This window comes from Rattus norvegicus, chromosome 3, assembly GCF_036323735.1.
Source record: "Rattus norvegicus strain BN/NHsdMcwi chromosome 3, GRCr8, whole genome shotgun sequence".
NCBI lineage: Eukaryota > Metazoa > Chordata > Mammalia > Rodentia > Muridae > Rattus > Rattus norvegicus.
This window is the reverse complement of record NC_086021.1, coordinates 112,801,802-112,829,263: the sequence shown is the minus strand read 5'-3', so window position 1 is coordinate 112,829,263 and position 27,462 is coordinate 112,801,802. Positions and strand designations below refer to the sequence as shown.

The following is a 27,462-nucleotide window of genomic DNA, read 5'->3' as shown; positions in this document are numbered from 1 at the left end:
TGCGGTCAGCACATGATCAGCTAACTCCTTTGATGTGGGCCTAAGTGAGGCTGAGTAACAATGGCGATGAGATGGTAGAGCAGAGGACCTTGCTCACTTGTTCCCACTGCACTGAGGAAATAGAAAGGAAGAGGCACAGCACAAGGTGTTCTTCATAACCAGCCCCAGGGACCTTCCTGCAATGAGGTCCCACGTCCTAAATTCCCACCATCTCCTGATAGTCTGTTCAACTGTGCGTCCATCCACGGATTGGTATTTTGAAGATACCAGAGTCCTCATTATTTAATTGCCCTCTAAAGGCTTCATCTCTGAACGCCACTACATTGAGGACCAAGCCTATGATATATGATGTTTTAGGGAATGTTTCAAACAAAACTATAACAACACTGAAACAAGCTTTGAGATGATTTGCACTGAAATTGCCTCAGACCATTTGTTACTTGGGTAAATTTGCAACAACTTAAAAGTATCAAAAGGGAAGTGTTATCAGATAATGGATCTTCATGTGTTTGCTGAGATGCTGATTATCAAACCATGTTTTTATAGAAGCTGCCATTAATAAAAATATGTTACATTGATGACTGTTGTTTTTAAAGTGTCTCATATTACATAATTGCAGTTGTAGGAGTAATAAAAGATATGTTGCTACCCAGTTAGCTGCAAGTACAGATACTTCTCTGTGTAGTTATTTTAAGTTAGAAGATTCTTAAGTTGAACCACAGTAAGTTGAGGATTGCCCATAGTTGTAGAAATATTTTTGTTTTAATTATCTATTACTGTACTCCAATAATTAATAAAACTTTAATAGCTTACAAGAACACACATTTTTCTGTGGGTCAAAGAGCTAGTCAAAGCTTAGCTGAGGAATTCTCCAGTGGCTGTAGGCCATGGCTGGATTGTTTTTATCTAAGTATGTGACTGTGGGCAAAAGCTTCTGGACCCCCTCCCTATCAGCAGTGTTCAGTTCTTTGCTAGCTATCTGAGCCCCAGGGCACTTCACAAGGTAGCTTCCAGTTTTCTGAAAACCATCAGGAAAGAAAGTCTCTCAACAAGGTAGATGATGTTCCAATCTAGGAAACAAGGGCACCCTGTCTCTTTGCTCCATTTTCTTGCTTAGTAGAAAGTCACAGCTTCTACTGCATTCACTGAAGATTCCTGAAGTCAAAGAAACAGGAAACAGGACCATGGGAATCACCTCAGGACAGACCCATCATACGCTTCATTATTTTAACTTCATATTTTTGGCGAGATAAAAAAACAGAGCTTTCAGGGTTTTCTCTTGTGGAATATTTAAATACCATATGCTGTCTTCATCTCACTTGAAATTGTTGAGCTACATTTTTCTTCCAAACATAAATTTTGAATATTCTTTTTATACAGTTACTGGAAAGCCACCTACCTCTCTTAAAGCTGGCTGGACAGGGTTGTGTTAATTTACCTTTGTGTAATTTCCACTGCTGTCTTTGTGCTGCAAAGGTGGGGTTAAACAGTTGCAGCAGTCACCATATGTTCCACAAGTTCAATTATTTATGTCCTTCTTTTTTAAAAAAGAAGCTTTTTATATTTTTAATTTATTCTATCATAGTACCACACAGTGAAGCAGAAGCACTAAAGTGGACAAGACAACCAGATCTGAATGCATGCTTTTAGCCAAATCACCTGTCATCTGTTTTGAAGTAATTGTAGTCAGCACTGTTAGGCAACAGAAAGCTTGCATTCAGCCCTTTACGACCTTTGAACTAGAAGTTGGTAGCACAGGGCACGACAACATACAGTGTATATATAACATGTAAATGTTGTAAATGTGAGAGGTATGAAAAAGACTTAAAGTGTAAGAACAGGTTGGAAGCTGAAGGAAAAAACTGCACACATGAGAAGTATTGACAGTAAGAGGACGTCAGCTCAGCAGGCTTACACAAAGGCAATGGACAGACCTCCTCAAGTAGGAAGTGCATCCTCTCAAGAGTTCAGCTTCATCCTAAGTTTCTTACTTCCACTTGTGTGACTCAAGCTATAAAGCTTGAGAATGTTCCCGCCATCCCCCAAACTACACACTGCACCAAGCAAATGACTCCTGGGGCTGCAAGTCATGTCTAAGGATGTGTCACGATGGCTTTTACATTTTAAATATTTTTAACTCTTTGTACTCTCTAGTTTTAGTGCTATTTTTCAAATTTGGGCCATAATTGACCATATTTAGTGAAATTACTATAATATCTTTTTAAGATGTCCCTATTTTTAGTGTTTTCTTATAGACCCTTCCCATTTCTTTCCATAATTAACTAATATAAAAACTTAAACATGATAGACGAACGTAGAACTATGTTCTGTGTCAACACAAGATCCAATGCTCTTTAAGACTAAGGGCTGGAAGTATGGCTCAGTGGTAAAGGGATTGCCTAGGACGTGCAAGGTCCTGGGTTTAGTACATAGTACCAGAAAGGAAAAAGAAACACACACACACACACACACACTCACACACACACACACACTCACACACACACACACACACACACACTCACACACACACACACACTCACACACATTTCTTATGCTCATGTTAGTCTCACAGTGGTATCCCATCGAAGTACCAGTCTCTTTCTTTTGTTTTCCAGGTCAGGCGTCTCCTCTAGAAAATCTTGCGTAGCTGTTGTTTCATTCTCCCTTTCTTTTTCTTTTTTCTTTTTTCTTTTCTTTTCTTTTTTTTTTCTTTTCTTTTCTTTTTTTTTTTTTTTTGGACCGAACCCAGGGCCTTGCGCTCACTAGGCAAGCGCTCTTCCACTGAGCCAAATCCCCAACCCTCATTCTCCCTTTCTTTACAGTAGGTACTCTTCCCGTATAACTTCTTAGTTCTTTAGTATTTACTCACTTTACTGTGTACCTATTTGTTGAAACTACCTGATTATGACTATTTAACCTTTTTAGTTATGTAGAAGTTCTAATGTCACAGGAAAAATTTAGAAATAGTGGATGAATGAATGAGTTGAAAGCCTTGAAAAAAATAATTTTTAGTTGTCAGTTATAAGTAATAATGGAAAAGATAAGTAATCCTGAGTGTTTGAGTAATTAGATAAGAGATAATTTTGAATGAAGTGTTAGTAGAAAAAATAGAGTTAGTTCCCAAAGTCTCGTATTTACCACATGATATAAACTGTTGGCTAGCTTTAAAAGTCTTTATAGTATATACAAAACCTAACACTTAAAAATCCAATATCTTGGAATCTGATATACCTGTCTCCTGAGAGACTCTACCAGAGCCTGACAAATACAGAGGCGAATGCTAGCCACAAACCATTGAACTTATAATGGGGTCCCCATTGGAGGAGTTAGAGAAAGGATTGAAGGAACTGAAGGGGCTTGCAACCCAATAAGAACAACAATACCAACCAACCAGAGCTCCCAGGGACTAAAACACTACACAAAGAGCACACATGGACAGACCCATGGCTCCAACTGCATATGTAGCAGAAGGTGGCCTTCTTGGGTGCCAATGGGAGGAGAAGCCCTTGGTCTTGCCAAGACTGGACCCCCTCAGTGTAGGGAGATATCAGGGTGGGGAGGTGGGAAGGGGTGGGTGGTTGGGGAAGTGGTAACACCCTCATGGAAGAAGGGGAGGGGGGATTGGATAGGGGGTTTATGGTTGGGAAACCGGGAAAGGGGATAACGTTTGAGGTGTAAATAAAAAATATCCAATAAAAAATCTAATATCTCTTAACTGTGCACTTTTGTAAACTAAAGAACTAGTTATACTTCCAACATATAATAGCACAGGGAAAATATCTGTTATTTTTAAATGGAAGAACTGAGACATTAAATAATCTACCAAAGCAAAATGGGAAAAAAAAACAAATTCTGCAGCTCCATGGTCAGCATTTAGTGTCCATAATGCAGTTGGCTAGTTTCCAAAAGGGCTTGACTCATCCCAACCCTCCAACTCCCTACCTCGGCACACAAACTCTCCCATAGGTATACTCAAGCGTCATTAGTTCTCCTTGGAGAGCATCTCATGGTCCTGGCTTCTCTAACATCTCTGGGCCTCAGTTGCAACTGAACCTTCACTTCCTTTGCTTTACTTACTGTCCTTTTAAGGCTTGTCTGCAGGGTCTCGGTTTCTGCCACATATTTGTCCTTAGATATTTCTCCACGACCCCTCTGTCTTGCCTTTTTTATGCCTACAAAACCAGTACTATGTGGATGGTACATACAACATTTCTAGTTGTGCTGCTAGTTTTACTCCTGTGAGCCACACTTGTACCATTTTCTCTGGACTTATCCTAAAAAAATACTATTCACATCCCATTCAGCAATTTCACATCCCATGTTATGCTGATCTCTTTAACAATTATAGCAGTTTTCTTACCACTAATCTGAACACCATTCTGTCTTGGTGTTTCTTTTTTTTACTTTGTTTCACAAATCTACTTTTATTTATTTACTCTCTACTAGTTTAAATCCGGGATGGGTACAGCATCACACGGATTCTGTGTCCAATGGCCTTAGCAGGAAGGTTGCTTCGGAATTTGGCACGAACCATGCCACTGTTTCCATGGGCCCGAGTTACTTTTCCCCAGATCACTCTGGTTTTGTTTGGTTTGCCTCCAGGAGTCACTGTATTGTTTTTTGCTTTGTACACATAAGCACACCTCTCGCCTAAGTAGAACTCAGTTTCATCTCGGGCATAAACACCTTCAATTTTAAGAAGAGTCGTGTGCTCTCTTTGGTTCCTGAGGCCTCGCTTGTAGGCAGCAAAAATGGCCTTGCACCATAGCCTTCCAGACATACTTGTTGGTTTTATTTTTTTTGTTTTGTTTTGCTTTTTTTTTTTTTTAAGTCTTGTTCCCAGCAGGCCTCCAAAGGCACCAAGATGATGGAGAGAGACTGTCTTGGTGTTTCTTCTGCCAAACAAATCAGTCTATTACCCTCAAACTTAACCCTATCCAAGTTCTTAGGACATAGGCAGAAAGTAGTCAGGTTTTTTTTTTTTAGATTTATTTAATTACTTTATGTATATGAGTGTTTTGCATGCATGTATGTATATCAGACGTGTGTATGCTTGTTGCCCTCAAATCAGAAGGATGTTGGGTCCCTTGGAACTAGAGTTACAGATGATTGTGAGCCACCATGTGGGTGCTGGGAATCAAACCCAGATGCTCTACAAAGGTAACTGCTAACTCTTTAAGTGCTAACCTAACTCAAGCAGCCAGTATTTTGTACAAAATATCACACAAATGGCCTATCCAAGTTTCTAGTAGTGTCATTGTTCTCTGAGACCTTGTGAGCCAGGCCTTCACTATTCACATACCTCTCAGTAGTCTTATCTTTTAAGCTCCCATAAGAACAGCCTCATGGCACTCAATGCTTTTTTAGCCCAAAGTCCTAAAGACTTCTACATTTCCTTTCAAAACAGTTCCCAAAGTTGCACAGCAATGGCCCTGTTCTCTATACCAATTTCTGCCCTACTTGTATTTCCATTTTTAGAAAAGATTATTTTTACTACTTTCAAATATATATATATATATATACACACATATATATATATATATAATTATATATACACACACACATGGGGTGGGGGTGCATGTGAGTGCAGGTGCCTGTGGAGACCAGAAGTGTTTTGGATGTTTCTCTGAACTTAGAAGACATGTTTTTTCAAACCAATGCTTTAACTGTTCTTGTAATTGTAGATATATCACAGTGATTAGAAATACCTATTTTTTTTACATTGCTTAGAAAACCTGGCCTCACCTTTCATATTTCTTCTGTAATATTAATAGAAGAAAATAAAAGCCCAATATTCTTAAACCATGCTGAGGTGGGTGGTGGGGCAGGGGGGAGTGGTGCATGTAGTTAAGATAGCTGTGACTTCCAAATATAAGTTCTGAGAATTGAACTTGGGTCCTTTGTAAGAGCATTCATTATATGCTCTTAACTATTGAGCCATTTATGTAGTCCCTCATTATGTCTTGATATGGTAAAATAACCAGTCAAACAAACACAAAGGACAGTAGAGGTATTTTTTTTTCCCTTTGGCTTATAAATTGCATGAATAAGTGGCTTGTTCTGAGCCCAGAACATTTCTAACCATCCCTAGGCCTAGAGCTGGAAGCTTCTAGTCTCCATTCAATGTAATCTTCCAAACTGACTGATTCAATCTATTTTCTCTCAACTTCTGTGTAAATTGCTCTGCTTAGACTCATACTAACTTTGGCAGTAAGTTCTAATTTTCTGCATTCTTTTCATTCATTCCTTCATTTCACTCGGTCTTCGCCTGATTCTAGACAGTCTGTCTAAAACTGTCCTGGTAAAACTGCCCTACCTCCACCTCTCTCAGTGCTGTACACAATGGGTTGACCTTCCTACCCTAGTTAACATAATCAGGAAGATCTTCCATAGACATGCATGCCCACAGGTCAACCCAGTTTACATAGACCATCAGTTGAGACTTACTTCCCAGGTGATTCTAGATTGTGTTAGGTTGACAAGCAACACGAACCATCACAACTGCCATAGGCAGATATGGATATTCAGGTATTCAGCAACATAGACAAGCATAAAATAGTAAGAAGTAGGAGGCAGACACGCCTGGGAAACCAGAAGAGACTGCACTCTGCACATACATCTCAGACGCCAGAGGAAAACACCAAACGCCATCTGGAACCCTGGGGCACGGAAGCTCCCGGAAAGGGCAGCGCAGATCTTCCTGGTTGCTGCCGCCGCAGAGAGCTCATGGGCAGCACCCCGCGAGCAAACTTGAGCCTCCGGACCACAGGTAAGACCAACTTTTCTGCTGCAAGTGACCTGCCTGGTGAACTCAAGACAAAGGCCCACAGGAACAGCTGAAGACCTGTCGAGAGGAAAAACTACACGTCTGAAAGCAGAACACTCTGTCCCCATAACTGGCTGAAAGAAAACAGGAAAACAGGTCTACAGCACTCCTGACACACAGGCTTATAGGACAGTCTAGCCACTGTCAGAAATAGCAGAACAAAGTAACACTAGAGATAATCTGATGGCGAGAGGCAAGCACAGGAACCCAAGCAACAGAAACCAAGACTACATGGCATCATCGGAGCCCAATTCTCCACCAAAACAAACATGAAATATCCAAACACACCAGAAAAGCAAGATCTAGCTTCAAAATCGTATTTGATCATGATGCTGGAGGACCTCAAGAAAGACATGAAGAACTCCCTTAGAGAAACACAGGAAAACATTAATAAACAAGTAGAAGCCCATAGAGAGGAATCACAAAAATCCCTGAAAGAATTCCAGGAAAACACAATCAAACAGTTGAAGGAATTAAAAATGAAAATAGAAGCAATCAAGAAAGAACACATGGAAACGACCCTGGATATAGAAAAGCAAAATAAGAGACAAGGAGCTGTAGATACAAGCTTCACCAACAGAATACAGGAGATGGAAGAGAGCATCTCAGGAGCAGAAGATTCCATATAAATCATTGACTCAACTGTCAAAGATAATGTAAAGCAGAAAAAGATACTGGTCCAAAACATACAGGAAATCCAGGACTCAATGAGAAGATCAAACCTAAGGATAATAGGTATAGAAGAGAGTGAAGACTCCCAGCTCAAAGGACCAGTAAATATCTTCAACAAAATCATAGAAGAAAACTTCCCTAACCTAAAAAAAGAGATACCCATAGGCATACAAGAAGCCTACAGAACTCCAAATAGATTAGACCAGAAAAGAAACACCTCCCGTCACATAATAGTCAAAACACCAAACGCACAAAATAAAGAAAGAATATTAAAAGCAGTAAGGGAAAAAGGTCAAGTAACATATAAAGGCAGACCTATCAGAATCACACCAGAGTTCTAGCCAGAAACTATGAAGGCCAGAAGATCCTGGACTGATGTCATACAGACCCTAAGAGAACACAAATGCCAGCCCAGGTTACTGTATCCTGCAAAACTCTCAATTAACATAGATGGAGAAACCAAGATATTCCATGACAAAACCAAATTTACACAATATCTTTCTACAAATCCAGCACTACAAAGGATAATAAATGGTAAAGCCCAACATAAGGAGGCAAGCTATACCCTAGAAGAAGCAAGAAACTAATCGTCTTGGCAACAAAACAAAGAGAAGAAAAGCACACAAATATAACCTCACATCCAAATATGAATATAACAGGAAGCAATAATCACTATTCCTTAATATCTCTCAACATCAATGGACTCAACTCCTCAATAAAAAGACATAGATTAACAAACTGGATATGCAACGAGGACCCTACATTCTGCTGTCTACAGGAAACACACCTCAGAGAAAAAGACAGACACTACCTCAGAGTGAAAGGCTGGAAAACAACTTTCCAAGCAAATGGTCGGAAGAAGCAAGCTGGAGTAGCCATTGTAATATCAAATAAAATCAATTTTCAACTAAAATTCATCAAAAAATATAAGGAAGGACACTTCATATTCATCAAAGGGAAAATCCACTAAGATGAACTCTCAATCCTAAATATCTATGCCCCAAATACAAGGGCACCTACATACGTAAAAGAAACCTTACTAAAGCTCAAAACACACATTGCACCTCACACAATAATAGTAGGAGATTTCAACACCCCACTCTCATCAATGGACAGATAATGGAAACAGAAATTAAACAGAGACGTAGACAGACTAAGAGAAGTCATGAGCCAAATGGACTTAACGGATATTTATAGAACATTCTATCCTAAAGCAAAAGGATATACCTTCTTCTCAGTTCCTCATGGTACTTTCTCCAAAATTGACCATATAATTGGCCAAAAAACGGGCCTCAACAGGTACAGAAAGATAGAAATAATCCCATGCGTGCTATCTGACCACCACGGCCTAAAACTGCTCTTCAATAACAATAAGGGAAGAATGCCCACATATACGTGGAAATTGAACAATGCTCTACTCAATGATAACCTGGTCAAGGAAGAAATAAAGAAAGAAATTAAAAACTTTCTAGAATTTAATGAAAATTAAGGTACAACATACCCAAACTTATGGGACACAATGAAAGCTGTGGTAAGAGGAAAACTCATAGCGCTGAGTGGCTGCAGAAAGAAACAGGAAAGAGCATATGTCAGCAGCTTGACAGCACACCTAAAAGCTCTAGAACAAAAAGAAGCAAATACACCCAGGAGGAGTAGAAGGTAGGAAATAATCAAACTCAGAGCTGAAATCAACCAAGTAGAAACAAAAAGGACCATAGAAAGAATCAACAGAACCAAAAGTTGGTTCTTTGAGAAAATCAACAAGATAGATAAACCCTTAGCCAGACTAACGAGAGGACACAGAGAATGTGTCCAAATTAACAAAATCAGAAATGAAAAGGGAGACATAACTACAGATTCAGAGGAAATTCAAAAAATCATCAGATCTTACTATAAAAGCCTATATTCAACAAAACTTGAAAATCTACAGGAAATGGACAATTTCCTAGACAGATACCAGGTACCGAAGTTAAATCAGGAACAGATAAACCAGTTAAACAACTCCATAACTCCTAAGGAAATAGAAGCAGTCATTAAAGGTCTCCCAACCAAAAAGAGCCCAGGTCCAGACGGGTTTAGTGCAGAATTCTATCAAACCTTCATAGAAGACCTCATACCAATATTATCCAAACTATTCCACAAAATTGAAACAGATGGATCACTCCCAAATTCCTTCTATGAAGCCACAATTACTCTTATACCTAAACCACACAAAGACCCAAGAAAGAAAGAGAACTTCAGACCAATTTCCCTTATGAATATCGACCCAAAAATACTCAATAAAATTCTGGCAAACCGAATCCAAGAGCACATCAAAACAATCATCCACCATGATCAAGTAGGCTTCATCCCAGGCATGCAGGGATGGTTTAATATACGGAAAACCATCAACGTGATCCATTATATAAACAAACTGAAAGAACAAAACCACATGATCCTTACATTAGATGCTGAGAAAGCATTTGACAAAATTCAACACCCCTTCATGATAAAAGTCCTGGAAAGGATAGGAATTCAAGGCCCATACCTAAACATAGTAAAAGCCATATACAGCAAACCAGTTGCTAACATTAAACTAAATGGAGAGAAACTTGAAGCAATCCCACTAAAATCAGGGACTAGACAAGGCTGCCTACTCTCTCCCTACTTATTCAATATAGTTCTTGACGTTCTAGCCAGAGCAATCAGAGAACAAAAGGAGGTTAAGGGGATACAGATCAGAAAAGAAGAAGTCAAAATATCACTATTTGCAGATGATATGATAGTTTATTTAAGTGATCCCAAGAGTTCCACCAGAGAACTACTAAAGCTGATAAACAACTTCAGCAAAGTGGCTGGGTATAAAATTAACTCAAATAAATCAGTAGCCTTCCTCTACACAAAAGAGAAACAAGCCGAGAAAGAAATTAGGGAAACGACACCCTTCATAATAGACCCAAATAATATACAGTACCTCGCTGTGACTTTAACCAAGCAAGTAAAAGATCTGTACAATAAGAACTTCAAGACAGTGAAGAAAGAAATTGAAGAAGACCTCAGAAGATGGAAAGATCTCCCATGCACATGGATTGGCAGGATTAATATAGTAAAAATGGCCATTTTACCAAAAGCGATCTACAGATTCAATGCAATCCCCATCAAAATACCAATCCAATTCTTCAAAGAGTTAGACAGAACAATTTGCAAATTCATCTGGAATAACAAAAAACCCAGGATAGCTAAAACTATCCTCAACAATAAAAGGACTTCAGGGGGAATCACTATCCCTGAACTCAAGCAATTTTACAAAGCAATAGTGATAAAAACTGCATGGTATTGGTACAGAGACAGACAGATAGACCAATGGAATAGAATTGAAGACCCAGAAATGAACCCACACACCTATGGTCACTTGATTTTTGACAAAGGAGCCAAAACCATCCAATGGAAAAAAGATAGCATTTTCAGCAAATGGTGCTGGTTCAACTGGAGGTAGAGGAATGCAGATCGATCCATGCTTATCACCCTGTACAAAGCTTAAGTCCAAGTGGATCAAGGACCTCCACATCAAACCAGACACACTCAAACTAATAGAAGAAAAACTAGGGAACCATCTGGAACACATGGGCACTGGAAAAAATTTCCTAAACAAAACACCAATGGCTTATGCTCTAAGATCAAGAATCGACAAATGGGATCTCATAAAACTGCAAAGCTTCTGTAAGGCAAAGGACACTGTGGTTAGGACAAAACGGCAACCAACAGATTGGGAAAAGATCTTTACCAATCCTACAACAGATAGAGGCCTTATATCCAAAATATACAAAGAACTCATGAAGTTAGACCGCAGGGAGACAAATAACCGTATTAAAAAATGGGGTTCAGAGGTAAAGAATTCACAGCTGAGGAATGCCGAATGGCTGAGAAACACCTAAAGAAATGTTCAACATCTTTAGTCATAAGGGAAATGCAAATCAAAACAACCCTGAGATTTCACCTCACACCAGTGAGAATGGCTAAGATCAAAAACTCAGGTGACAGCAGATGCTGGAGAGGATGTGGAGAAAGAGGAACACTCCTCCATTGTTGGTAGGTTTGCAGACTGATACAACCATTCTGGAAATCAGTCTGGAGGTTCCTCAGAAAATTGGACATTGAACTGCCTGAGGATCCAGCTATACCTCTCTTGGGCATATACCCAAAAGATGCCCCAACATATAAAAAAGACACGTGCTCCACTATGTTCATAGCAGCCTTATTTATAATAGCCAGAACCTGGAAAGAACCCAGATGCCCTTCAACAGAGGAATGGATACAGAAAATGTGGTACATCTACACAATGGAATATTACTCAGCTATCAAAAACGACTTTATGAAATTCGTAGGCAAATGGTTGGAACTGGAAAATATCATCCTGAGTGAGCTAACCCAATCACAGAAAGACACACATGGTATGCACTCATTGATAAGTGGCTATTAGCCCAAATGTTTGAATTACCCTAGATGCCTAGAACACATGAAACTCAAGACTGATGATCAAAATGTGAATGCTTCACTCCTTCTTTAAAAGGGGAACAAGAATACCCTTGGCAGGGAATAGAGAGGCAAAGATTAAAACAGAGACTGAAGGAACACCTTCAGAGCCTGCCCCACATGTGGCCCATACATATACAGCCACCCAATTAGACAAGATGGATGAAGCAAAGAAGTGCAGACCGACAGGAGCCAGATGTAGATCGCTCCTGAGAGACACAGCCAGAATACAGCAAATACAGAGGCGAATGCCAGCAGCAAACCACTGAACTGAGAATAGGACCCCTGTTGAAGGAATCAGAGAAAGAACTGGAAGAGCTTGAAGGGGCTCGAGACCCCATATGTACAACAATGCCAAGCAACCAGAGCTTCCAGGGACTAAGCCAATACCTAAAGACTATACATGGACTGACCCTGGATTCTGACCTCATAGATAGCAATGAATATCCTAGTAAGAGCACCAGTGGAAGGGGAAGCCCTGGGTCCTGCTAAGACTGAACCCCCAGTGAACTAGACTGTTGGGGGGAGGGCGGCAATGGGGGGAGGGTTGGGAGGGGAACACCCATAGGGAAGGGGAGGGGAGAGGGGGATGTTTGCCCGGAAACCGGGAAAGGGAATAACACTCCAAATGTATATAAGAAATACTCAAGTTAATAAAAAAAAAATTGGAAATATGAAAAAAAATAGTAAGAAGTAATTTTGAGAAAAAGCTACTTGGAAAGATGGGGCAGATCACTGGAAATTTCATATTGTGGGGTAAAAAGTTAAGCCTGTTTCTTCTACCCATAACCAGGCCTTATTCTACATTATGGATATAAAGCATAGGCATAGTTCTATGCCTACAGTATAGCCCATCAATATTTAAGGCAGCTCTGCATTGGCTCTTGGGAGTCTTTCTTTTTTTTTTTAAGCTAAATATTCTATTTTTCTCTTAACATACTTTTAGCTCCCTTCTCCATCTCAGTCACTCTCTTCCAAAGATGTTTTAGTTCGTGTACTCCAAGCTAACATTGTCTGACAATGTTTGAGAGAGAGAGAGAGAGAGAGAGAGAGAGAGAGAGAGAGAGAGAGCGCAAGCGCAGTTGGTTTTAAAGAGATTTAAATCTCATCTCTTTCCATTTAAAATAGCTTTAGGCCCTAAGTCTGACAGTGTCATCTTACGTTCATACGTCCAGTGAACATAAGAATTAGATGATTTGTTTAGGCCAGATTGTTTTTGGCAGTTTCACCTCATCAACTGCTGTTGCCCAGCATTCTGGCAATTCACTAAGCAGATTGATCAAATGCTATTAAGCAACCTCAAAATTTATTTCACAAACTTGATCATTTTCAGCACCCCACCCCACCCCCACCATGTGTGTGCATGTGTGTGTGTGTGTGTGTGTGTGTGTGCATTTTTACATTACAGTATATGTGACTGATTCACACGACAGATTTTTTGTTGTTGTAACTTTTCTCTTCATTAATAATACAGATATTCAATATATATATATATATATATATATATATATATATATATATTACGTGCTTGGCACTAGGCTTAACTGTCATAGTCACCCATTAGCTCTATGGAGAAATTACAGTTTTGTATCTTAGAAGCTGATACAGCTGGAGTGTTTAAAAGCACCTCGAGGGAAGCTTCTTGAGAATTATTTTGGAGAAATTTATGCAAATTGGGCATGTTTTGTAAGAGCCAGCAGAATAGTGGGCAGCAGTGAGTATCTTGATGTGTACCTGCAGCAGTGTCTGAGGAGAGGGCAGCAGAGAAAGAAACAGATACAACCTGATGAGCTTTGAGGCTTTGCTTTTCTGTGTGTTTACTGTGTCCTCAACTTTGCGTATATTTTTAATTTTCCAATTGAAGAGTGTTTCTTCACTGAAAAGTTGTTCAATAGCAGTCACATACATTTTAAAGGCAGAAGGTGTCTTATTTTTACTAAACCTCTTAACACGCATACATTTATTTGTGTGTATTAAGTCTGGTCTTTGGTCACAATGATACACAGCCTATAGACCAGGTTAAAGGGCTTAGTTTTTTTCTACCATTAACAAAAGGAGAAACCACCAAAAAGATTTTTATGTAGAATAATAGAATAGTCAGCTACCATAGTAGTTTCCTTTGTGTTCTGTTTCACTTTCTGCAAAACAGCATCAGTCTCATATGGTCCAAAAGAATTAAATGAAAAACTCCAGAAACAATCAATTAATGCATATTAAATCACCTGCTGTTCTGAGATGCATGATAAAATCTCATCTTGTCCCCCCCCACATCATGCCTGGAATATGACTAACTCATAGCCATACTGCATCTGCTACCCACCCATTAGTCACTTAATAGTTATCACAGTGACTGTCAGTCATCTATCACAGTACTTGTCTTCAGTAACCCTAATTTACTTAATAAAGGCCCCCGGGGAACAAGGGTACTGAAACCTACAATTTGAATATGCTAAAGAAAGGTTGTGAAGTATTTCCTTTAGGAGAAGAGGTGAGACAATAAAATATTTTAGGACAGGTAGATCCTTGTCACATGACTTTATTATACTATAGGTTTTACTTGTTCTGTTCTGTTGTTAGTTAATGTTGATAATCTCTCATTGTGTTTGATTTACTAAGTTTTATGATAGGAATGTATAAATACATATGCATGGGAGGATAGGGATTAGGACATGCACCACCTAAAGGCTAGGATAGTATATGGTCTCAGGCATCCATGGTGGGGATGCTCTTGGAACTGGTATTGGGGAACAACTGTCTTGAAGATTTGAGTCGATGGAATAACTAAGAAGCAGTTGTGGTTGCCCTGGCAAGAGGTTTTGTACCATGTCTAGGGGAGAAGCATCAGCATGAAAAAGGGTAATTAAATTGCAGAAATAGTTTGAAATTGAGTTCAGTAGAATTTTCAGGATGAAGAGTCAGGTATATAGGCAAGAAAGAGAGAGAAAAGCTATCACATATAAATCTTGAGTTTCTGAAAACCAAGAGAGCCATATTTGGTAGAGGAACATGTTGAGTTATTGAGCTCGGCCCTGGACATATTTGGGGGACTCTTATGTTTCTGCATTTAACAGCAGCAAAGCCTGAGAGTGCTAGAAATGTCCATGATAGCAAGAGGAACAAATAAATATGACACATAACGTTTGTGAGATGTTATATAATGTTAAGCTAGAAGACTACGAAGAATGTTATGTAGCACGAAGAAAGATGGGGAATGAATATCAGTAACTGTAACCAAGTAAGAAAACCTATGCAGAAAAGGTACAATAATTTAGAAAATACATGAGCATTTTAACTATGATCATGCAAGGATAGTTGGGTGGTGAATGGAATTTTTGAAGGTTAAATTTTCCATATAAAAATAATTATCTTGGAATTTAAATTATTTATCAGGTTTATTCGTACATCATTGATTTATAGTAGCTTCAGTTTAAACACTTGCATTTATAATCTGATTTAAGAATAATTATTTGAAGTTTTTTGAAAATGTGAACTTTTACTTTGTTGAAAAGTTGAATGGAGGCAAATTCTTAAAAGTTAGCATTGGACATTTCAGCCCTGTTATAGCTGAGTTAATCATCACACCCACTTCCAGCTTTTCACCTGTCACCTGTGAGCAGTGCAGACAACACAAGTGCCTTACTTTCCTTTGCACACTGAGATTCTTATAAAAGGTTTTTATTCATATAAAGCTTATATTTTGACTTAAATATATGAAGATTTTCACTTTTGATAGTCTTACCTAAGTAGCTACATCTTTTCATATATACAGCTAGTCCATTACGTCTGCTGTACCTTGATCAAGGATTTGCTCTGTGATAGTATGTGCTGAGGTTTATGAATAACTGAATGTGTGGTATTTTAGTTACACCTTAGTTTTAGTCAACATTAATTAAAACTGTATTTAACAACATGCGCACATTTCATGTCTATTATTTTAGTGACTTCTTCCAAATGTATACTCACATAACCAGCACAATCAAGAGAATACATTTCTATCGCTCCAAAATGTCTACTTGAATCAGTTCCCTGGCTCCAAACACCCAAGATCTTCCTACTTCTATCTCTCAAGATCAGTTTCATTATCTCCGGGATAGCATATAAAATTAATCATATTTTGTACTTTCCTTTGGATCTGTGTGTTTTCATAGCATATGTTATTATTCATCTATGTTGTTGCTTGTGTGTATAACTTTCTGTTGTTTCATGGTATTCAAGTTATGAGTATATTATCTGTCACTCTGTTCTCTAGTTAACAAACACATTGTTTCCAAAGTTTGACTATTACTTTGAAATAGTTACTATAAGCATTTTTATAGGTTTATTTCTGAACATCTATTTTCAACTCACCTAAAATTACCGGGTTCAATTATAAGTACTTGCTTAGCTTCATCAGATACTTACAGACTGTTTTCCAAAGTGCATTTACTCTCTTCCATTGCATTGGTCATGCAGGAATGCTTTGTTCTATGTCCTTGCAATCATATGGATTTCAATTGCAGACATTCCTATGGAATATAATGACTTCTCAATTCAATTGGCATCCTTTGATGCCAATGTTGTGATTAAACATCTTTTAATCTATTTGTTAGCCATCCATACATGTATTTTGTGAGCAGTGTTTTTACATCTTGTTCTTATTTCTATAGTAGATAGTTTGAGTACTAATCCTCTGTCTGCTGTGGATTTATTGCAAATATTTGCAGTCTGCAAGGGTTTGGTTTTGGTTTTGATTGTAATTCTGTCGTTGTTTTATTTCTTGTTTGTTTGTGTTCTTCTTCTCTGTGGCTCTCCCTTAGGAGTCCAAACTTTCCTCCCATTTGCATTCCTCTTGCTGCATGTTCCTGAGTACTAACGTTACATACTGGAACTTTCAAAATCAGGATTTGTTCATTTCCTTTATGTGTATGTGAGTATGTGTGCGGGCACACACTAGTGGGGAAGTCAGAGGATAATCTCTAGGAGGTCTCTACTCCTAAGGTGTGAGCTCTGGGGTTGCCTGCATATCCTCTTGGCTCTAAGTGCCTTTACCTGCTGAGTCCTCTGGCCAGGGTTTTCTGTTTCGGTTTATATGTGTATGCCCTAAGAAACTTTTGCTTACACCAAAGTTAAAAGTATTTCTTGTCTTTTGTGATAATTTTATTGTTTCAAGCTTTTACATTTTGGTTAGTTATCCATTTAGAATCGTTTCTGAGTAGTAGTACAAGGACAAGATGAAAGTTCTGCTTAGTGATTGACTTTAGTATGAGTAAAGGTTAGGGTGAATCAAGAGGTGTGTGTGTGTGTGTGTGTGTGTGTGTGTGTGTGTGTGTGTGTGTGTGTGTGTACCAAGGTTCCAGGGCATTAAGCCTGTAATTTCACCAAGGATTATATGACATTACATTCCTCAGATAGAATATTGGGGGTCAGGCTCCTTAAATCAGGCAGAGAAGAGAAAGCCCCATTAATGAAAGGGGCTCCATTTTTTGCCAAGTTCAGGAAAGCTGTCTGAATATAGTATACTACACCCTTAGTATTATTGAATTTATCTCTTTGTGTATTATTGTTAAAGTCACTGTTCCCTTTAACCCATTCACTTTTAAAATCCTCATTCAGCACTTTGCCCTTTTCAATATCTTTGAACTCAGAAGTTAAGTATTTTTGATCGTGAAAGTTGTATTACTTTGCTTTTTCATGTTTATTCTTGTGTTATGATTTTCACACATCCGGGTTTGGGTATTTTTTTCATTATTATTTAGAGGATCCTTTTACTCTTGAGCATGCATACTACTCAGAGGAGGAAAACGAAAACATCATAAACAACAAGATTGAACAAGGAGGAAAAGGAGCAAATATGAAAAACAAAGGTTAAATGAAAGAAAAGGAAGGATGTAAGAGCAGAACAGTGGGGTGTCCACTGATGTTGGCATCGTCCAGGTCTTGTTTAGACCGTACTGCTATCATTTCATGGCTGCAGCTCTCTGCCGTATGTAGAAGACATTACCTTGCAGCCATGTCCTGACTTTCTGTTTCTTAACAAACTTACTTCCTGAATTCGGGCAGGCTCAGGGATAGGGATTCTTGTGACAGTGCCTCACTTGTGATGAATGAGCACCATGTGGGTGGTTGTCCTCTGAGTTTGCACAGTTGTACGGATCTGTAGTGGTCTCTGTCTTCTGTACACAGAAGCTTCTGTTTTCTTAGATGAGGCCTGAGAGTTGTATTTAACTGCCATGCAGTCTTGTTGTTCCATATGTGTTTGGTTTAGTGACTCTCCGGGGATTTGGTACAACTGGTAATATTTTTATCTCTTATTCCCTCTGAAGACTTCATGCATGTAGGATTTTACCTTGGGGGTACAGGTTCATTGTTAGGAGGGTGGGGACACAGAGCTGAACTTTGCTGCATTTTACCACCTCTATCTGAAAAGGATATGAATTAATACTGCCAGACCTATGAAAATCAATGGAATTCTTAAATTGAAAAACCCCAACCCTGGAAAACACTGCCGTTTGCAGCAAAATGTTTATAAGTATCAGCAACAACTTGTCAGTGTAGACATTCCGTTGATATTTGTATAAATAACGACTACCCTGTGTCTTTTTACTGGGGAATCGAGTCCATTGATGCTGAGAGATATTAAGGCAAATTTGTTACTTCCTGTTATTTGATTCGATGCTATTGATTAACTTGTCTGTTTTAATATTAATACATGTAGTTTTTATTCATATTGCTCTATATTACAGCTTGAAGTCAGAGATAAGGACAACTCCAGAAGTTCTCTTAGTTATCAGGATTGTTTTAGTTATTCTGGGCTTTTTGCTTTTCTATATGAAGTTGAAAACTGTTCTTTCCAGATCTGTAAAGAACTGTGTTGGAATTTCAATGGGGATTCTAATGAATGGGTAGATTCCTTCTGGTAAAATGGATTTTTTAAAAATTTTTTATATATTTTTACACTCCAGATTTTATACCCTCCCGGTCCACCCTCCATTTGTTCCACATCTTGTACCTCCTCATCTCCTCCCACCCCGTCTCCACAAGGCTGTCCCCAACCCACTCACAACACCAGACCTCTAAAGGTCCTGGGCCCTCCAGTCTCTTGAGGGTTAGGTGCATCTTCTCTGACTGAACCCAGACCCAGGAGTCCTCTGCTGTATATGTGTTGGAGGCCTCATATCAGCTGGTGTTTGCTGCCTGGCTGGTGATCCAGTGTCTGAGAGATCTCAGGGGCCCAGGTTAATTGAAATTCCTGATCTTCCTACAGACTTGCCCTCTTCCTCAGCTTCCTCAAGCGTTTCCCTAATACAACAGAGGGGTCAGGAGCTTCTGTTCATTGGTTGGGTGCACATATCTGCATCAGACTCTTTCAGCTGCTTGTTGGGTCTTTTGGAGGGCAGTCATGATAGCTCTCTTTTGGTGAGCACCCCATAGCCTTGGTAATGGGATCAGGCCTTGCCCCTCACCCCCTTGAGCAGGATCCCACTTTGGGCCTGTCGCTGGACCTTCTTCTCCTCAGGCTCCTCTCCATTTCCATCCCTGCAGTTCTTTCAGTCAGGAACAATTATGGGTCAGAGTTTTGACTGTGAGATAGCAACTCCATTACTTACTTGATGCCCTCCCTGTCTTTTTGCTAGAGATGGGCTCAACAAGTTCCCTCTTCCCACTGTAGGACATTTCATCTAGGGTCCCCCCACTTTGAGTCCTGAGAGTCTCTCACTTCCCAGGTCTTGGTACACTGTGGAGGACCCTCCCAACCTCCTTCCTCCCAAGGTTGCCATTTCCGTTATTTCTGCTGGCACTCAGATCTTCAGTCCTTTCTGTACCCAATACCATATCATATTCCCCTCTCCCCCAACCCCATCTCCTTTCCCTCCCCTGTCTTTCTCTCCCTGCCTCCCCTCTTGTGGTTGCTTTCTTCTCCTTCCCAAAGGGACTGAGGAGTCCTCACCTTTTTGAGTTCTGTGGACTCTATCTTGGATATTCTGTACTTTTTTTTTGACTAATATCCACTTATTAGTGAGAACATACCTTGCATGTCCTTTTGGGTCTGAGTTACTTCACTCAGGATGATACTATCTAGTTCTATCCATTTGGCTGCAAACCTCAGGATGTCCTCCCTCTCAGTAGCTGAGTGGTTTTCCATTGTGTGAATGACCCACATGTTCTGTGTCCATTCTTCTATCATGGGCATCTGGGTTGTTTCCAGCTTCTGGCTCTCACAGATAAGGCCACTATGAACATAGTGGAGCACGTGCCCCTGTGCCATGGTAGGGCATCTTTTGGGTATATTCCCAAGTGTGGAATTTAGGTAGGTCTATTTCTAATTTTCTGAGGAATCTTCAAATTGATTTCCAAGTGATTATACCAGTATGCAATCTTACCAGTAATGGGGGAGGTTCCTGTTTCTCCACATCTCCTCTTCCCACATGTTGTCACCTAAGGCTTTGATCTCAGCCATTCTGACTGGTGTGAGGTGGAGTCTCAGGGTTGTTCTGGTTTGCATTTCCCTGATCGCTAAGGACGCTGAACATTTCTTTAGGTGCTTCTCAGCCATTCAAGATTTCTCTGTTGTGAAATCTCGGTTTAGTTCTATACCCCAATATTTTAATTGGATTGTTTGGGGTATTTTTGTTTGTTTGGGGTTTTTTTTGTTGGTTTTTTTGTTTTGTTTTGTTTTTTGTTTTGGTATGGGGTTTTTTTTGGTGTTTTGTGTGTGTGTATGTGTGTGTGTGTGTGTGTGTGTGTGTGTGTGTGTGTGTGTGTGGTTAGATTCTTGAGTTCTTTATATATTTTGGATATTAGCCCTTTATTGGATTTTTTCACAATCTGTAGGTTACCGGTTTGATTTATTAACAATATCCTTTGCCTTACAAAACCTTTCCAGTTTTGTGAGGTGCCATTTATCAATTCTTGTTCTTAGAACATAAGCCATTGGAGCTCTGTTTAGGAAATTTCCCCCTGTGCCAATGAGTTCAAGGCTCTTTACCACTTTCTCTTCCATTAGATTGAATGAATTAGATTGAATTGAATAAAACCAGATAGGTTTTATGTGAAGGTCCTTGATCCACTTGGACTTGAGCTTTATGCATGGTGACAAATATGGGTCTATTTTCATTTTTCTAAATACAGACGACCAATGAGACCAGCACCATTTATTGAAGATGCTTTCTTTTTTCCATTGTATATTTTTGGCTTCTTTGTCAAACATCAAGTGTGCATAAATGTGTGATTTAATTTCTGGGTCTTCAATTCTATTCCATTGAACAACCTGTCTGTTTGCCAATCCATTAGCATGGGAGATCTTTCCATTTTAGAGATCTTCTTTGATTTCTTTCTTGAGAGACTTGCAGTTCTTATCATACAGATCTTTCACTTGTTTGGTTAGTTACCTCAAGATATTTTATATCATCTGTGGCTGTTGTGCAGGGAGTTGTTCTCCTAATTTCTTTCTCAACCTGTTTATCATTTGTATAAAGGAAGACTACTGATTTATTTTAGTTAATTTTTTTATTTGGCCATTGCTGAAGTTGTTTATCAGCTGTAGAAGTTCTCTGGTTGAATTTTTGGGGTAACTTAAGTATACACCATATCATCTGCAAATAGTGATACTTTTATTTCTTCTTTGCCAATTTGTATCCCCTTGATCTCTTTTTGTTGCTGGTACTTGATTGACTGGATATGGGGAGAGTGGGAATCCTTGTCTTGTGAGGTTGCTTCAAGTATCTCTCCATTTTTATTTGATATTAACTGCTGGTTTGCAGTAAATTGCTTTATTATGTTTAGGTATAGGCCTTGAGTTCCTGATCTCTCCAATACTTTTAACGTGAAGGTGTTTCATATTTTGTTTAATTCTTTTTCTGCACCTAAGGAGATGATCATGTGATTTTTTTTCTTTGAGTTTGTTTGTTTGGTGATTATGTTAATGGATTTTTTTTCTTTCTTTAATTTTTTTTCTTTTTATTAACTTGAGTATTTCTTATATACATTTCGAGTGTTATTCCCTTTCCCGGTTTCCGGGCAAACATCCCCCTAATCCCTCCCCCTCCCCTTCTTTATGGGTGTTCCCCTCCCCATCCTCCCCCCATTGCCGCCCTCCCCACAACAGTCTAGTCTGATAGCACGCATGGGATTATTTCTACCTTTCTGTACCTGTTGAGGCCCGTTTTTTGGCCAATTATATGGTCAATTTTGGAGAAAGTACCATGAGGAGCTGAGAAGAAGGTATATCCTTTTGCTTTAGGATAGAATGTTCTATAAATATCTGTTAAGTCCATTTGGCTCATGACTTCTCTTACTCTGTCTACGTCTTTGTTTAATTTCTGTTTCCATGATCTGTCCATTGATGACAGTGGGGTGTTGAAATCTCCTACTACTATTGTGTGAGGTGCAATGTGTGTTTTGAGCTTTAGTAAGGTTTCTTTTACGTATGTAGGTGCCCTTGTATTTGGGGCATAGATATTTAGGATTGAGAGTTCATCTTGGTGGATTTTCCCTTTGATGAATATGAAGTGTCCTTCCTTATCTTTTTTGATGAATTTTAGTTGAAAATTGATTTTATTTGATATTAGAATGGCTATCCAGCTTGCTTCTTCTGACCATTTGCTTGGAAAGTTGTTTTCCAGCCTTTCACTCTGAGGTAGTGTCTGTCTTTGTCTCTGAGGTGTGTTTCATGTAGGCAGCAGAATGTAGGGTGCTCATTGCGTATCCAGTTTGTTAATCTATGTCTTTTTATTGGGGAGTTGAGGCCATTGACGTTGAGAGATATTAAGGAATAGTGATTATTGCTTCCTGTTATGTTCATATTTGGATATGAGGTTATGTTTGTGTGCTTTTCTTCTCTTTGTTTTGTTGCCAAGACGATTAGTATCTTGCTTCTTCTAGGGTATAGCTTGCCTCCTTATGTTGGGCTTTACCATTTATTATCCTTTGTAGTGCTGGATTTGTAGAAAGATATTATGTAAATTTTGTTTTGTCATGGAATATCTTGGTTTCTCCATCAATGTTAATTGAGAGTTTTGCAGGATACAGTAACCTGGGCTGGCATTTGTGTTCTCTTAGGGTCTGTATGACAGACATCTCTCCGGGATCTTCTGGCTTTCATAGTTTCTGGTGAAAAGTCTGGTGTGATTCTGATAGGTCTCCCTTTATATGTTACTTGACCTTGTTCCCATATTGCTTTTAATATTCTTTCTTTATTTTGTGCGTTTGGTGTTTTGACTATTATGTGACGGGAGGTGTTTCTTTTCTGGTCCAATCTATTTGGAGTTCTGTAGGCTTCTTGTATGCCTATGGGTATCTCTTTTTTTAGGTTAGGGAAGTTTTCTTCTATGATTTTGTTGAAGATATTTACTGGTCCTTTGAGCTGGGAGTCTTCACTCTCTTCTATACCTATTATCCTTAGGTTTGATCTTCTCATTGAGTCCTGGATTTCCTGTATGTTTTGGACCAGTAGCTTTTTCCGCTTTACATTATCTTTGACAGTTGAGTCAATGATTTCTATGGAATCTTCTGCTCCTGAGATTCTCTCTTCCATCTCTGGTATTCTGTTGGTGAAGCTTGTATCTACAGCTCCTTGTCTCTTCCTTTGGTTTTCTATATCCAGGGTTGTTTCCATGTGTTCTTTCTTGATTGCTTCTATTTCCATTTTTAATTCCTTCAACTGTTTGATTGTGTTTTCCTGGAATTCTTCAGGGATTTTTGTGACTCCTCTCTATGGGCTTCTACTTGTTTATTTATGTTTTCCTGGAATTCTTTCAGGGATTTTTGTGTCTCCTCTCAATGGGCTTCTACTTGTTTATTTATGTTTTCCTGAAATTCTTTCAGGGATTTTTGCGATTCCTCTCTGTAGGCTTCTACTTGTTCTCTAAGGGAGTTCTTCACATCTTTCTTGAAGTCCTCCAGCATCCTGATTAAATATGATTTTGAAACTAGATCTTGCTTTTCTGGTGTGTTTGGATATTCCGTGTTTGCTTTGGTCGGAGAATTGGGCTCCGATGATGCCATGTAGTCTTCGTTTCTGTTGCTTGGGTTCCTGCGCTTGCCTCTAGCCATCAGATTATCTCTAGTGTTACTTTGTTCTGCTATTTCTGACAGTGGCTAGACTGTCCTATAAGCCTGTGTGTCGGGAGTGCTGTAGACCTGTTTTCCTGTTTTCTTTCAGCCAGTTATGGGGACAGAGTGTTCTGCTTTCAAGCGTGTAGTTTGTCCTATCTACAGGCCTTCAGCTGTTCCTGTGGGCCTGTGTCTTGAGTTCACCAGGCAGGTCACTTGCAGCAGAAAAGTTGGTCTTACCTGTGATTCCAAGGCTCAAGTTTGCTCGTGGGGTGCTGTCTACGAGCTCTCCGTGTCGGCAGCAACCAGGAAGACCTGCGCAGCCCTTTCCGGGAGCTTCAGTGCACCAGGGTTCCAGATGGCGTTTGGTGTTTTCCTCTGGCGTCAGAAATGTGTGCAGAGTGCAGTCTCTTCTGGTTTCCCAGGCGTGTCTGCCTCTCTGAAGGTTTAGCTCTCCCTCCCATGGGATTTGGGTGCAGAGAACTGTTTATCCGGTCGGTCCCTTCAGGTTCTGGAGGTGTCTCAGAAGCAGTGGATCTGCTGCTCCTGGGCCCTCCCCTACGCGGACCCAGAGGCCTTATACAGTTTCCTCTTGGGCCAGAGATGTGGGCAGGGGTGGGCAGTGTTGGTGGTCTCTTCCGCTCTGCAGCCTCAGGAGTGCCCACCTGACCAGGCGGTGAGGTCTCTCTCCCACGGGGTTTGGGAGCAGAGAGCTGCTGCGGGCAGGGATCTGCCGGTTTTGGACTCCCCCTGCTAAATACTGGAAGTGCCCGGTCCTATAGCTTGTTAATGGATTTTTATATATTGAACCAACCTTGCATCCCCGGGATGATAAGAATTTTATTGAGTATTTTTGCATCGACATTCATAAGTGAGATTTGTCTGAAGTTCTTTTTTTGTTAGGGTTTTTGTGTGGTTTAGGTATCAGAGTAATTGTGGCTTCTTAGAATGAATTATGTAGTTTTCCTTATGTTTCTGTTATATGGAATACTTTGAGAAATATTGGTATCAGGTCATCTTTGAAGGTCTGGTAAAATTCCAAGCTAAAGCTGTCTGACCCTAGACTTTTTTTGGTGGGCAGGTTTTTAATGACTCCCTCTATTTCCTTATTGGATATTGGCCCATTTAGATAGTTTACCTGTGCCAAATCCCATGGGGGAGAGAGCTGAACTCCCAGAAGTCCAGACACTGCAGGACAGACTGCCACTCCTGCCTACTTATGCCCACATACCTGGCCCAAGAGGAAACTGCATAGTGCCTCTGGATACAGGAATATAGGAATAGTCAGCGAGAGGAACCTGCTGGTTTCTGCCTGTGCCCGGAACTGAACTGAACCAGTCACATAGCTCCCTGCACCCAAATCCCATGGGAGAGAGAATGGGACCCTCAGAAGTGCGGACACTCCTGAAAACTCAAAGGACACAACTACGTTCTGCCCATATTCCTCACCCAAGAGGAAATCATCTAGTGCCATCTGTGACCCCTAGGCACAGGGACCTAGGAGCAGTCAGGGCAAGACCCTTCGGGTTTCTGCCTGTGCTGAAAGACAGTCACCAGGAGTGTCTATACACCTGAGAACAGAACTCTCTGTTCCCAGATCTGGCTGAAAGAAAACAGGTCTACGGGAGGGCTGACATGCAGGCCTAATACGAGGGTCAAGCCACTGTCATAGAGAGCAAGAAAAGCTAACACCAGAGACAACCTGATGGCGAGAGGCAAACACAGGAACTTAAGCAACAGAAATGAAGACTACTTGGCATCATCAGAGCCCAGTTCTCCCAACAAAGCAAATACTCAATATCTAAACACATTGGAAAAGCAAGATTTGGATTTAAAATCACATTTTATAATGGTGTTGGAAGACTTTAAGAAGGACATAAATAACTCCCTTAAAGAAATACAGACAGCACATGTACACAAGAAGAAGCTCTTAAAGAGAAAACACAAAAATTCCTTAAAGAATTACAGGAAAACACAACCAAACAAGTGAAGGAATTGAACAAAACAGTCCAGGATTTAAAAATTGAAATAGAAACAGTAAAAAAAGCACAAAGGGACACAACCCTGGATATAGAAAACCTAGGGAAAAGATCAGGAGTCATAGATAAAAGCATCACCAACAGAATACAAGAGATAGAAGAGAGAATCTCAGGGGCAGAAGATACCATAGACATCATGGACACAACTGTCAAAGTTAATGTAAAATGCAAAATGCTCCTAGCCCAAAACATCCAAGAAAGCCAGAACTCAATGAGAAGATCAAGCCTAAGGCTAAAAGGTATAGAAGAGAATGAAGACTCCCAACTTAAAGGACCAGTAAATATCTTCAACAAAATTATAGAAGAAAACTTCCCTAACCTAAAGAAATAGATGCCCATAAACATACAAGAACCCTACAGAACTCCAAATAGATTGGACCAGAAGAGAATTTCCTCCTGTCACATAGTAGTCAAAACACCAAATACACAAAACAATGAAAGAATATTAAAAGAAGTAAGGGAAAAAGGTCAAATAACACATAAAGGCAAACCTATCAGAATTACACCAGACTTCTCACCAGAGACTATGAAAGCCAGAAGATCCTGGAGAGATGCCATACAGACCCTAAGAGAACACAAATGCCAGCCCAGGCTACTATATCCAGCAAAACTTTCAATTAACATAGATGGAGAAACCAAGATATTCCATGACAAAAGCAAATTTACACAATATCTTTCTACAAATCCAGCGCTACAAAGGATAATAGATGAAAAATTCCACAAGGAGGAAAACTACACCCTAGAAAAAGCAAGAAAGTTGTCTAGCAATGAAAACAAAAAGAAGAGAGACAAACAAACGTAATTCCACCTCTAACAACAAAAATAACAGGAAGCAACAATCACTATTCCTTAATATCTCTTAACAGCAATGGACTCAATTCCCCCAATAAAAAGACATATACTAACAGATTGGATATATAAAGAGGACCCTGAATTCCGCTGCATACAGGAAACACACCTCAGAGACAAAAACAGACACTACCTCAGAGTAAAAGACTGGAAAACAACTTTCCAAGCAAATGGTCCTAAGAAACAAGCTGGAGTAGCCATTCTAATATCGAATAAAATCGATTTTCAACCAAAAATCATCAAAAAAGATAAGGAAGGATACTTCACATTCATCAAAGAAAAAATCCACCAACATGAACTCTCAATCCTAAATATCTATGCTCCAAATGCAAGGGCACCTACATTCATAAAAGAAACCTTACTAAAGCTCAAAGCACATATTGCACCTCACACAGTAATAGTAGGAGATTTCAACACCCCACTCTCATCAATGGACAGATCATGGAAACAGAAATACAGGGAGGATGGGGGGGGATGGGATTACAGGGCTTATGTCTTGGAAACTGGGAAAGGGAATAACATTTGAAATGTAAA

The 27,462-nt window shown here is 39.6% G+C and overlaps 2 protein-coding genes across 8 annotated transcripts in view; one reads left to right on the top strand and one right to left on the bottom strand.

Annotated features, from left to right (window-relative positions):
- Positions 1-27,462, top strand: part of Elp4 (elongator acetyltransferase complex subunit 4) — a 222,944-nt gene that overhangs the window by 10,700 nt on the left and 184,782 nt on the right. The gene's annotated exons all lie outside the window — the stretch shown is intronic.
- On the bottom strand, positions 2,679-11,011 carry Rpl35al6 (ribosomal protein L35A like 6). The gene has a single exon (XM_063284946.1). The coding sequence runs from the start codon at positions 4,778-4,780 to the stop codon at positions 4,448-4,450; it is 333 nt and encodes a 110-aa protein (XP_063141016.1). The 5' UTR covers positions 4,781-11,011; the 3' UTR covers positions 2,679-4,447.